This window comes from Hypanus sabinus, chromosome 21 (assembly GCF_030144855.1).
Source record: "Hypanus sabinus isolate sHypSab1 chromosome 21, sHypSab1.hap1, whole genome shotgun sequence".
NCBI lineage: Eukaryota > Metazoa > Chordata > Chondrichthyes > Myliobatiformes > Dasyatidae > Hypanus > Hypanus sabinus.
Window position 1 is genome coordinate 10,515,135 of NC_082726.1, and position 12,688 is coordinate 10,527,822.

Here is a 12,688-nt window from a genome sequence, read left to right on the forward strand (position 1 = left end):
AGCACTCCCAAATCCCTCTGCACAACAGCATGCTGCAATCTTTCACCATTTAAATAATAATCTGCTCTTCTATTATTCCTTCCAAAGTGGATGGTCTCGCATTTATCAACGTTGTATTCCCTGTCAGACCTTGGCCCACTCACTTAACATATCTATATCCCTCTGCAGACTCTCCACATCCTCTGTACAATTTGCTTTTCCACTCAGTTTAGAGTCATCAGCAAATTTTGCTACCCTACACTCAGTCCCCTCTTCCAAATCATTGATGTAAATTGTAAACAGGTGTGGGCCCAGCACCAACCCTGCAGCACCTACTCACCACTGACTGCCAACTGGAGAAACACCCATTTATACCAATCTCTGCCTTCTATTGGTTAACCAATCTACTATCCATGCCAATACACTTCCTCTGACTCCATGCATCCATATCTTACTTATAAGTCTCTTGTATGGCACCTTATTGAATGCTTTCTGGAAATCCAAGTGTACGACATCCACCTGTTCCCCTCTATCCACTGTACTCATTATGTCCTGAAAGAGCTCCAGTAAGTTTGTCAAACAGGACCTGTCCTTTCTGAATCCATGCTACATCTGTCTACTGGAACCACTCCTTTCTAAATGTTTTGCTATTTCTTCCGTAATGACAGCTTCAAGCATTTTCCCGACTACAGATGTTAAGCTAACTGGCCTATAATTACCCGTCTTTTGCCTACATACTTTAAAAAAAAAGTGGTGTGACATTTGCTGTCTTTCAATCTGCCGGGACCTGCCCAGAGTCTTGAGAATTTTATCCAGTTCTATAGATAGGAGGTTTAAAAGTTCAGGAATGTATTTGCACTGCATGTGCTGGGTGACCCTGTCCATGTGTGACTGTGTTGTCAAAGGCAATAAAGGGGCAACTCTTATGTTGTGGCCCAGCAGACTGTTATCCTCCAGTCCTTCATCCAGGTAACTGCCAGGTATGATGAGGTTGGATGTCTCCATTGGTCCAGGATATTGTGAGGCTGTTTTGCCTCTCTAATCCTTTTACCAATGAGCTGAACTCTGTCTCTATTTATTAAATGTTCAATTGGCTTTCATTAGATTTTTGTTTCTGTTTACAGTTCACCAGCAGCTCTTCAATGCTCAAGGGTATGTCTATTGAGACATTGAAGTGCTTATCAGAATATCAGCTTTGAGTGAAATTAAGTTCTCTTTGCCTTCCCTGTATTTCTTGCATTTTATCCAGAGATTACAATGCTTTAATGTTGACATCCCAGCCAGGGGAAATACTCACCCCTATCCAGAATGTCAGAACTTTGCAAGTTTCAGTTAGATCTTTTCTTCTTTTTCTAAGCTTCAGTGAATAAAAGCCCAGTTGATTTAATGTTGTCTCATATGGTGCTTGCCCCATTCCAAGGATCAATCTTACGAATCCATGCTGTACTATCTCTACAGCAAGTATGTAGCTACCAAGTCCGGAACTGCCTGTGGCACTCCAAAACCCTGTATAATTCAAGTCAGGCACACTTGCTATAGTATTGAAATTTGATTGTTGTGTCTTGAATTTCATATTATTGTTAATTTGCCTCAAATTCCTCATTGAACCACTTTCCATGTTGTCATTGTGCAATTACTTTTGCTGTAGTCTCCAGGCACCAATAAGCCTTTCATAAACAGGTGTTTTGAATAAGCTGGGGTATGTTTATGATTCTGCCACAATTCTTTTGTTAATAAGTCAAGTCACTTTTATTGTCATTTCGACTATAACTGCTGGTACAGTACACAGTAAAAACAAGACGTGTTTTCAGGACCATGGTGCTACGTGAAACAATACAAAAACTACACTGAACTATGTAAAAACAACACAGAAAAAACTACACTAGACTACAGACCTACCCAGGAACTTAGTAAGTCAAAGCAGGAATTGAAAATCATAAAAGAAGCCACTGTAAGGGCTCATTCATTCCACTTTTTCACTTGTCCCATTTCTTTTGGATTTTGTACAAGTGCCTGTAAAGTGTTTCCATCGCTAATGGTGCCTTTCCACTCTTAACCACAGTGGACAAAACCCTTGACTGATTTGCTTAATTACTAACATTTCTGCTTACACCCCATCACCTCTTGGGCAGGGAAAGAACATAGTTCCCCGGTCCTCACTTTCTACCCCAGGTCTCCACATTCAACAGAGTATCTTTTGTGATTTCCTCCAGCTCCAGCATGATTCCATCACTAAAGATGCATTCCCATCCCTTCCCCTTCTCAGTATTTCAAAGGGATCACTCCCTTCACAACTCCTTGGCTTGCTCCTCCATCCCTTCCTGCCTACTACTCCCTGTTGAATGGCACTTCCCTATGTAATCATGGGAGTTGCAGACTTTTCACTGCTTCCCTTCACATCATCCATGGACTCAGTTTTTCCCCCTAAAGCAGTGATTTATTTGTACTTTTTCCAATCTCTAGTGCATTCTGTGTTCATAGTGTAATCTCCTACACATCGGAGAAGCCAAACAGTCCTTGCTCACTCTGCAGTAGTGACCACGAACTTCCAATTTCCTGCTAATTTAATTCACTGTCCAACTCCCACTTAATCTACATTGCTGTAACAAGGCCCAACAAGCTCATGCAGGTGGAGGTGATAACTCACAAATCTGAGGATAAGAGATTCCACAAATGCTAGAAATTTTGAGCAACACACACAAATTTCTGGAAGAACTTAGCAAGTCAGGCAGCATCTATGGAGGGGATTAAACAGTTGACATTTCAGGCCAAGGCCATTCACAGGACTGGAAAGGTGACGATCAGAAGCCTGAATAAGAAGCTCAAATTTGATTTGAGCTTTCTGAGGAGGTAACAAAGAAATCTGAAGGCAGCATTGCAAATAACACTTACCTGGACTGGTCTATATGGGATCTAGGACTTGTTGGCTATCTGGATCCAAAATTAGTTCAGTGATAAGAGGCAAATAATGGGTGTTTTTCTAGCTAATAATGTGTAAGAAATAGTATACTGCAGAGATTGATGACAGAACTTTTTTTTGTAATATATAAATGACTGGAATGAGAATGTAGGTGTTCTGATTAGTAAGTCTACAAATGACACAAAAATGGGTGGAGTCATAAATGCTGAGAAAAAAAGTTGTCTAAAAATGTAGTGGGGCATAGATCACCTGGAACATTGCGCAGCATAGTGTTTGATGGAGTTTAATCCAGATAAGTGTAAGGTAATGCATTTTGGGTGGTCAAATTCTCATAACACATGTAGAATAAATGGCAGTGACTTAGTGCACAGTGAAATCTTGCAGTGCAAGTCCATATTTTGCTGAAAGTGATAACAGGTGGCTAGGGCAATGAAAGAGGTTTTTTCTGTGCCTGCTTTCATAGGCTGAGGAATTGATAAATGAGTCAGAATGTCATGTTGCACTTGTACAAATCTTTGGTTGGAGCTATAATTGGAGTATCACTGGCTGCATCACAGCCTGGCATGGGAACACTGATGCTCTTTGGCAGAAATTGCTACAAAAAGTAGTGGATACAGCCCAGTCCATTATGGGTGAAACCCTCCCCACCATTGAGCACTTCTACCTCGGAGCATTGCCTCTGGAAAGCAGCATCCATCATTAGGGATCCCCACCACACAGGTCATATTCTCTTTTTGTTGCCATCAGGAAGAAGATACAGGAGCCTCAGGACTCATACCACCATGTTCAGGAACAGTTATTACCCCTCAACCATCAAGCTCCTGAGCTAGTTAGAAAGCTCTCCATGGTACATTTGTAGAAATTTGTGAAGGTCTTTGGTGATACACCACTTCTCACTGTATCTCAGGGCACGTGACAGTGAATAACTAATTCCAATTTCAGTCACATTCTGTTAGACTTTCTTGTTAAAATGGATAATTTCATATTTAATTATTTAATGCTCTATTTGCCAGATTTTGTTTGTCACATACTATGTACAAACGTATATGTTTCTTAGCCTTTGTGACCAGTTTACAACTTCCCTACTTTTCTGATTAACAATGGTATCTTTGGTGCTTTCATCCAAATCTTTTACATAGATTGAAAAAAAAAGTTGAAGCCCCATGAGCAATTCTTGGGGCACTTTGGTTACATCTTTCCAACTAGAGCAGGACACATTTATCCTTTTTTTCTTTTTACTGTTAACCAGGCAATATGTTACTTCCATCCCTATGACCTTTTATTTCCTGCATTAAGATTCAATACAACACCTTATCAAATGTCAGTGATCGAATTAATTTTGATAAACCAATTGATATGACTATTCTACCTGAGCTAACCATTTTCCTAAGAAAATAATCTTTATTATACACTGTACATAAGGTACTTGTGATAAAATAAGTTTTGTATATTTTCATCAGCTCATGATAATTCTGTGCTAAACTGTTTTACTAAAACTACTGCTATTGTATTTTGTTTATTAAAAATTTAAAAATCTCTGTTTTCCCAGTGCCATGTAATTATACAGAAGTAGCAAATATCCCGATTGCAAAGCCAGGACGACGTCTGTACAATGTGCTTCGCCCCAACAGTGAATCCTCAGTATCACTTGTAGTTCAGATTGATGTTGTGGAAGGTGATAAAAGAATTATCATCAGATCCCCACTCCAGGTAATAAAACTTTTCTTCACTTTCTTCAATGTTGCTCATTTTGAATCACCGAATCAATTACACTGTCACTGTGGATTGTCTGAAAAGCCCCACTAAAACATAGAATCTGCTTCTGATTCCTGACCATTTGGTGAGCTGGATTTGTTGTGAAAGGCGAACCAGTTGCATCACAGCAAGATGGAACTAGGAAGGCTCACTCATATTCATAGTGTTATACAGGACAGAAGTGGATCTTTCAACCCATTGCTTCTGTGGCAGCCATCAAACACTTTTCTCCATTAATTGTGCTCAAATTGGTGATAAGAAGTGTCATGACTGAATTGTATTTTTGAAACCTTGAGGGTAATAGTAATACTTATGTTAGAAGGTAATGCATTACTTACTGCTTGTATTGTTATAAAGCACATCTTGTATGTTAACATGAATTGTGATCTCTTCAAGAGATAAACAGATTACATTTATTGTAATTTGTTTTTGATGCAATAAAACTTTAAATAAAGAAGCTATGTTCATACCAAGGGCTGTTAATAATGGTGAAACACTAATTTTCACTCACAGATCAAGAACCACTTTGCCATCTCCTTCGAGGTCTACAAAATTGTTCCAGATGGGCATTTACTAGAGCCTATTGGTATGGCCAATCCTGAAGAGGAGTTCCACGTGCCTTTAGATTCTTACAGGTGGGAATGTCATTAAATATTTACACATGTTTGTCAATGTATGGAATAGGGAGTTAGCCAGCTGAATTAGGCAAGACCTTCAAATAGGGCTGTCACTGTCATCACAATATGGTTTGTCAGTTATTTATTTTTTCTACATATGCCTCAAAAATTACCTTCAATGTTAGTCTTTGAAAATTATTTTCAAATTCATTCTTCTGGTTGGGTGAGTGGAAAGAGGAGAGAGTCTGTGTTACGAATCTGTTACTTCAAACATCAGACAGCACAGGTAGCTCAGAATATCTGTGGCGAACTTGTTGCCTTCTGCCTACACGTGACCCATACTATTCCATTATCTATATATCCATGCCTATCTAAAAGACACCTAAGCACCACTATTGTATCTGCTTCTACCAGCACCCTTGGCAATGCATTCAGGCTTGCAACTTTCTCTTTGTCAAATGGAAAAAAACTTGCCCTGCATGTCTTATTAAACTGTCTCTCTCACCTTAACATATGCCTTCTATAATTCAATGTTTCTATCTTGGGATAAAGATTCTGACCGTAAACCCAGTCTGTGCCTCATATAATTTTATAAACTATGTAGTGTGCATCTTTCATTGCTTGGATTAAACATCATCTGCTGTTTCTCAGGTTATTACCTGACACTGACCTTTATCCTTAAGACCATAATGCATTGGAGTAGAATTAGGCCATTCAGCCCATTGTGTTTACTCTGCATGGCTGATTTACCTCACAACCCCATCCTCCTACCATCTCTCTTTAACTTTTGACATCCACACTAATCAAGAACCCATAAATCTCCGCTTTAAAAATACACAATGGCTTAGCCTCCATGGCTGTCTTCCAATGAATTTCATAGATTTACCACTTTCTGGGTGATTAAAAGTGTCATCACTTCTAAGATCTGTTCTAAATGGATGTTCTTCTATTCTGAGGCAGTACCAGCTGGTCCTAGACTCTGCCACTGTTGGAAATGTTCTCTGCACGTACACTCTATTTTGGTCTTTCAATATTCGGTAGGTTTCAATGAAATCCCAACTCATTCTTCTAATCTCCAGTAAGTATACGCCAGAGTCATCAAATTCTCTTCATACGTTAACCCTTTGAATCTCAAAATCATTCTTATAAATGTACTCCAGACACTCTCCAATGCTAACACATCCGTTCTTAGATATGGGAACCAAAATTGCTCACAATACCCCAAGTGTGAGCTGCGCTATCCCTTATAAAACCTCAGCATTACATCCTTACTTTTATATATTAGACCTCTGAAAGTGAGCACTTAACATTGAAGTTGCCTTCCTTGCCACTGACTCAACCTGCAAGTTGATCTTTAGGGAGTTACTTTGCACATGTGATTTCTGAATTTGCTCCCCATTTAGAAAACAGTCTATGGTTGGTGCGACTGTAATGAAACCAAATTTCCCTGGGGATCAATAAAGTATGTCTGTCTGTCTTTATTCCTTCTACCTAAGTGCATGAACATACATTTCCCTACACTTACTCCACCTGCCACTTCTTTGGCCATTCTCCTAATCTGTCCATGTCTTTCTGCAGTCCTCTGCTTCCACTACACGACGTGCCTCTCCACCTATCTTTGTATTGTCTGCAAACTGACTACAAAAACATTAATTCTGTCATTCAGATTATTAACATATGATGTGAAAATCATCAGCTACTGCGGAATACTACTATTCACCAGCACCAACTAGAAAAGACCCACTTTATTTTCACTCTTTAACACCTTGCAATCAGCCAATCTTCTATCTGTGCTTGTATCTTTTCTGTAATACCATGGGCTCTTATCTTGTTTAGCAGCCTCAAGTGTGACACCCTGTCAAAGGCCTACTGAAAATCCAAGTAAACAATATCCACTCACTATCCTTTTTGAATCCTGCCTGTTATTTCTTAGAATTCCAACAGATTTATCACACAAGATTTCTCCTGACTTTGGCTTATTTCATCTTGTGTCTCCAAGCACTTCATTCTTAATAATAGTCTAATTTTGCACTAAAGTCAGGCTAACTGGCCTATACTTTCCTTTCTTCTGCCTCCCTCCCTTAAAGAGTGGAGTTACTTCTGTGATCTTTCAGTCCTTCAGAACCTTTCCAGAACTTAATGATTCTTGAAAGATCGCTACTAATGCTTCCACAGTCACTTCCTCAACCTTTTTTTTCCTTTGGAACCCTAGTAGTAGTCCATCTTGTTCAGGTGACCTATCCAACTCAAGACTTTAAGCTTCCCAAGCACCTTCATAGTAATAGCAACTAAATTCAATTCTGCCCCTGACATACTCGAATTTCTGGTATTCCACTGGTGTCTGCTTTAGTGAAGTCTGATGCAAAATACTTATTCAGTTTGTCTACCATTTCTTTAGCCCTCATTACTACCTCTCTTGCATCATTTTCCAGTGGTCTAATATCCACTCTTTTACTCCTTGTATATCTGAATAAAATTTTTGTTATTGTCTTTTATATTATTGGCTAACTTATCTTCATATTTTATAATTTCTTTCCCTGTTTTTTTTTGTTGCCATCTATTGGTTTCCAAAAGCTTCCCATTGTTTTTTTGTTATACTGAGTGCTCTCTCTTTGAAATGCTTCTTTTTTGGGATATATCTATCCTACACCTTCTGAATCGCTCCCAGAAAATCTAGCCATTGCTGTTCTGTCATCATCTCTGCTAGTGTCCCCTTCCAGTCAACTTTGGCCTGTTCCTTCTTTATGCCTCTATAATTCTCTTTACTCCATTATAAACTAATTTTAGCTTCTCTCTCTCAAACTGCTGGGTGAATTGTATCATATTATGATCACTGTTTCCAAAGGGTTTCTTTACCTTAAGCTCCCTAATCAAATCAGATTAATTGCACAACACAATCCAGAATTGTTTTTCCTTTAGTGAATTTGACCACAAGCTACTCTGAAATGCCATTTCATAGGCATCTTACAGATTATTTCTCTTGGAGCTCAGCACCAGCCTGATTTTCCCAATCTAGCTGCATATTGAAATTCCTCATGACATTGTGACATTGTTCTTTTTACATGCCGTTACTTTCTGTCAGTATAATTTGTACCACTCATCCTGGCTATTGTTCATAAGATTGTACAAAACTTCCATCAGGGTCATTTTACCCTTGCAATTTCTCAATGTTACCCACAAGGTTCTACATCTTCCATTCCTATGTTACTTCTTTCTAAGGATTTGATTTCATTTTTAACTGGCAAAGCCACGACAAGCCCTCTGGACACCTGTCTGCCCTATTCATACAGAGTGTATCCTTGGATGTTAAGCTCCAGCTGTGATTTTCCTTCAAACGCAGTGTGACCACAACGTCATACCTACCAATTTTTGACTGAGCTATAAGATCATCTACCTTATTCCATATATTGCTTGCATTCAAATATAACACCTTCAGTCCTTAATTCATTTTTAATTGTCTTCATGTTGCTTGAAGTTAAATTGTTATCTTTTTCTGAACTTTTGTCTTGTACTTTATTCTATAGACTTCCATAATCTCTCCTGCACTCTCCTTTCTTTTTACTTTATCCCTTATTTTCCGAGCTGTTGAACCCAGTCCCTACTATTTAATTTGAATCCTGGTGTATCCTTTGACAACCACTTTCACCGTCCACAACTCTACAAATATAGAACACATCTGCAAACTTAATAACCGACTCATCTACGTTTTCATTATACATACAGTGCCTGTAAAAATTCCCCTGAAGTGCTTTATTGTTTTACAACATTGAACTACAGTGGATTTTATTTGGCTTTTTTGACATTGATCAATAGAAAAAGACTCTTCTGTCAAAGTGAAAGATCTCTACAAAGTGATCTAAATTAATTACAAGTATAAAACACAAAATAATTGAGTGCTTAAATATTGATCCCCCTTTAATCTGACACGCCAAATCTCCCTGGTGCTGCTAATTACTTTTAGAAATTACATAATTAGTTAAATGGAAATCACCATGTGCAGTCAAGGTGTTTCAATTGATTGTAGTAAAAATAAAACTGAATCTGGAAGATCCAACTGCTGGTGAGTCAGTATCCTGGCAAAAACTACACCATGAAGACAAACACACACTCCAAGCAACTCTGCAAAAAGCACAAGTCAGGATGTAGATACAAGAAAATTTTCAAGTCACTGAATATCTTTTGGAGTACAGTTAAGTCAACCATCAAGAAATGGAAAGAATATGGCACAGCTGTAAATCTGCCTGGAGTAGGCTGTCCTCAAAAACTGAGTGACTGTGTAAGAAGGAGACTAGTGAGGGAGGCCACTAAGAGACCTAGGGCAACTCTGGAGGAGTTACAAGCTTCAGTGACTGAGGTGGGAGAGACTGCGCATACATACATCTGTTGCCTGGGTGCTACACCAGTTGCAGCTTTATGGGAGAGTGGCAAAGAGAAAGCCATTGTTGAAAAAATTTCACCTAAAATTTTGGCTAGGGTTTTCCAGAAGGTGTGTGGGAGATTCTGAACTCAGCTGGAAGAAGGTTCAATGGTCTGATGAAATCAAAATTGAGCTTTTTAGCCATCAGACTCAACGTTATGTTCGGCATAATCCAAACACTGCACTTCATCAAAAACACACCATCCCTACCGTGAAGCGTGATATGCTGTGGGGTTGCTTCACTGCAGCAGGCCCTGGAAGGTTTGTGAAGGTAGAGTGTAAAACGAATGCAGCAAAGTACAGGGAAATCCTGGAGGAAAACTTGATGCAATCTGTAAGAGAACTGTGACTTGCAAGAAGAATTGTTTTCCACCAAGACAATGACCCCAAGTATAAAGCCAAAGCTACACAGAAATGGCTTAAGAACAATAAAGTTAATGTCCTGGAGTGGCCAAGTCAGAGTCTAGACCTCAATCCAATTGGGAATTTGTGACTGGACTTGAAAAGGGCTGTTCATTTCAGCCAATTTCAGCTTCCTGGCCCTGATCACCTGATTTTTGACTGGATGTCCAGACCCTATTTATTTCTATCACCAATCAGGAAGTCAGTAAAGCGCTCTGCTTCTTTTTAGACAACAGACCTGACCTGTTCCGATTCACCTCCACCACCATCCTTTTCTCCCTGGTAGAAGTGATCCTCGTGACTTTCTTCACACCCAAGGTATAGCCATGGGCACTTGCGTGGGCCCCAGCTAAGCCTGCTTTCTTGTCGGCTATGTGGAACAGTCCATGTTCAAAGCCTTTACTGATAATCTTCCCCAACTCTTTCTGCATTACATTGACAACTGCATTAGTGCTAATTCCTGAACCCATGCTGAGCTCATCAGTTTCATCAACTTTGCCTATAACTTCCACCTTGTCCTCAAGTTTATTTAGTCCATCTTTAATACCTGTCTCCTCCATTTCCTGGACATCTGTGCTCACCCCATTGTCCCATCTCCATAACAGGGATAGAGTTCCTCTTGTCCTTACCACCCCACATTCTTTGCATCCTGGACATCATTCTTGTGTCATTTTGCACTAATGCAGTTGTCAGTGTAATGCAGAAAGAGTTGGGGAGGATTATCAGTAAAGGCTTTGAACAACTTGTGTCATCTTTAACTGGATCTTACCACTAAACTCATCTTATCCTCTCCCCCTCTTTCTGCTTTCAGTTGGGATTGCTCTCCCTTGATTCCTTTGTCCATTTTGTCTCTCCTCAATGATCTCCCTCCTGGCATTTAATCCTACATCTGCTCCTTCACCTCATCTTCACTATCATTCAGGGCATCAAATAGTCATTCCAGGTAAGGCAACACTTCACCTGCAAGTCTGTCAGGGTCACCTGCTGTATACAATGCTCCCTTGTGGCTTCTTCTTCATTGGTAAGACTTATTATAGTTTGGGAACCCCTTCATTGAGGTCCTTTGTTCTGCCTGCTGCAACAGGTTTGATTTTCTGGTGGCTACCCATTTTCATTCTGCTTCCCATTCTCTTCTTGATATGTTGGTCTATGGCCACCTCTGTTGCCACAGTTAGGCCATTCTTAGGTTGGAGGAGGAACACCTGTTCAATCTGGGTATTCTCCAACCTGATGGCATGAACGTTGACTGCTCTAACTTCCAGTAATTCCTCCCCTCCCCCCCATTCTGTCTTTTTGCATTTCCCATTCTGGCTCACCTCTTACTCCTTGTCTTCTCCTCACCTCCCTCTAGTGCCCCTTTTCCTTTTCTCCCTTGGTCCACGCTCCTCTCCTATCAGATTCCTCCTTCAGCTCTTTACCTTTTTTTTTACCTATCTCCTCCCAAATTCTCACTTCATCCCCCCCCCTCCCCCAGCCACCAACCTTCCCCCTTATCTGGGTACACCTGTCACCTTCCAGCTCGTACTCCTTCCCCTTCTCCTACCACTTTATTTCAGCTTTTTTCCCCTTCCCTTCCAGTTCTTATGAAGGGTCTTGGCCCAATCCATCGACTGTTTATTCCTCTCTATTGATGTTACCTGATTTAAGTTCCTCTGGTGTTTTGTGCATGTTGCTCTAAATTAACAACAAACAATATGCTGGGTGAACTCAGCAGTTTGAGGAGCAAATGCGGGGGTGGGGGAAGGAATTCTTAACTTTTCAGGTCAAAGCCCTGCATCAGGACTAATTGTGGAGAGGGAAAATGGACAATATAAAGAGAACAGGGGGAGTGCTGAGGCAGGAGCCATTGGTGATTGCTGGACTGAGGAAGCTGGAGGCGATCAGGGATGATGTGCAAATCCCCAGGTCGGAAATGGGATGAATGTGTAGATCAGCATCATAGAGTAATCCAGCAGAGAACCAGGTTCTTCAGTTTAACTCATTCAGGTTGGCCATGATGCCCAGTAAACTATTCCCATTTGCCCATGCTTTTCCCATATTCCTTTGAACCTTCAATCCAAATGTTTTTTAAAACTACTGTTATTAATGTCCAGTATATGTTAGGTTGCATGTTATAACATGAAACATTAATACCTAGAGCCCTAAGAATGCTAAGAATACGCGGCTTGTTTATTTAGCAGAACTTTATTTTTCCTCTCAGGTTAGAGACAGTGTAAGGTGCATAAATTATGCTACATTTTATGAAGTATTAAGTCATGTGTTTTGTTTTAGAGACCACTTGTTTTTAAAGCCATCGGGAGAAGTGGAGAATAAATTCCAAGCATCAACAACATATATTACATGGAAGGAAGAACTTCACAGGAGCTCAGAAATCCAATGTACACTGCAATGTCCTTCAACTGACATGGGCTGTTTACCACTCATAATAAACACCATTGCAATTGCTGATGAACTGAGCTTCATCAGTAGCCATGGTGAAGAGGAATGGGATCCAGCCTACATCATTCATCTCCGCCCCACAGTTACCATCAGGAATCTTCTGCCATACCGTCTCACTTATATGTTAGAGGTGAATACATTTCATGAAAATACAAACAT

General features: G+C 40.0%; 1 protein-coding gene across 3 annotated transcripts in view; it reads left to right on the plus strand.

Annotated features, from left to right (window-relative positions):
• Positions 1-12,688, plus strand: part of vps13c (vacuolar protein sorting 13 homolog C) — a 386,360-nt gene that overhangs the window by 238,567 nt on the left and 135,105 nt on the right. For all 3 annotated transcript variants that reach the window (XM_059945986.1, XM_059945984.1, XM_059945985.1), the window contains 3 exons: positions 4,449-4,609; positions 5,168-5,289; positions 12,362-12,659. In XM_059945986.1, the coding sequence (XP_059801969.1) occupies positions 4,449-4,609; positions 5,168-5,289; positions 12,362-12,659 (581 nt within the window). The remainder of the gene's footprint in view (positions 1-4,448; positions 4,610-5,167; positions 5,290-12,361; positions 12,660-12,688) is intronic.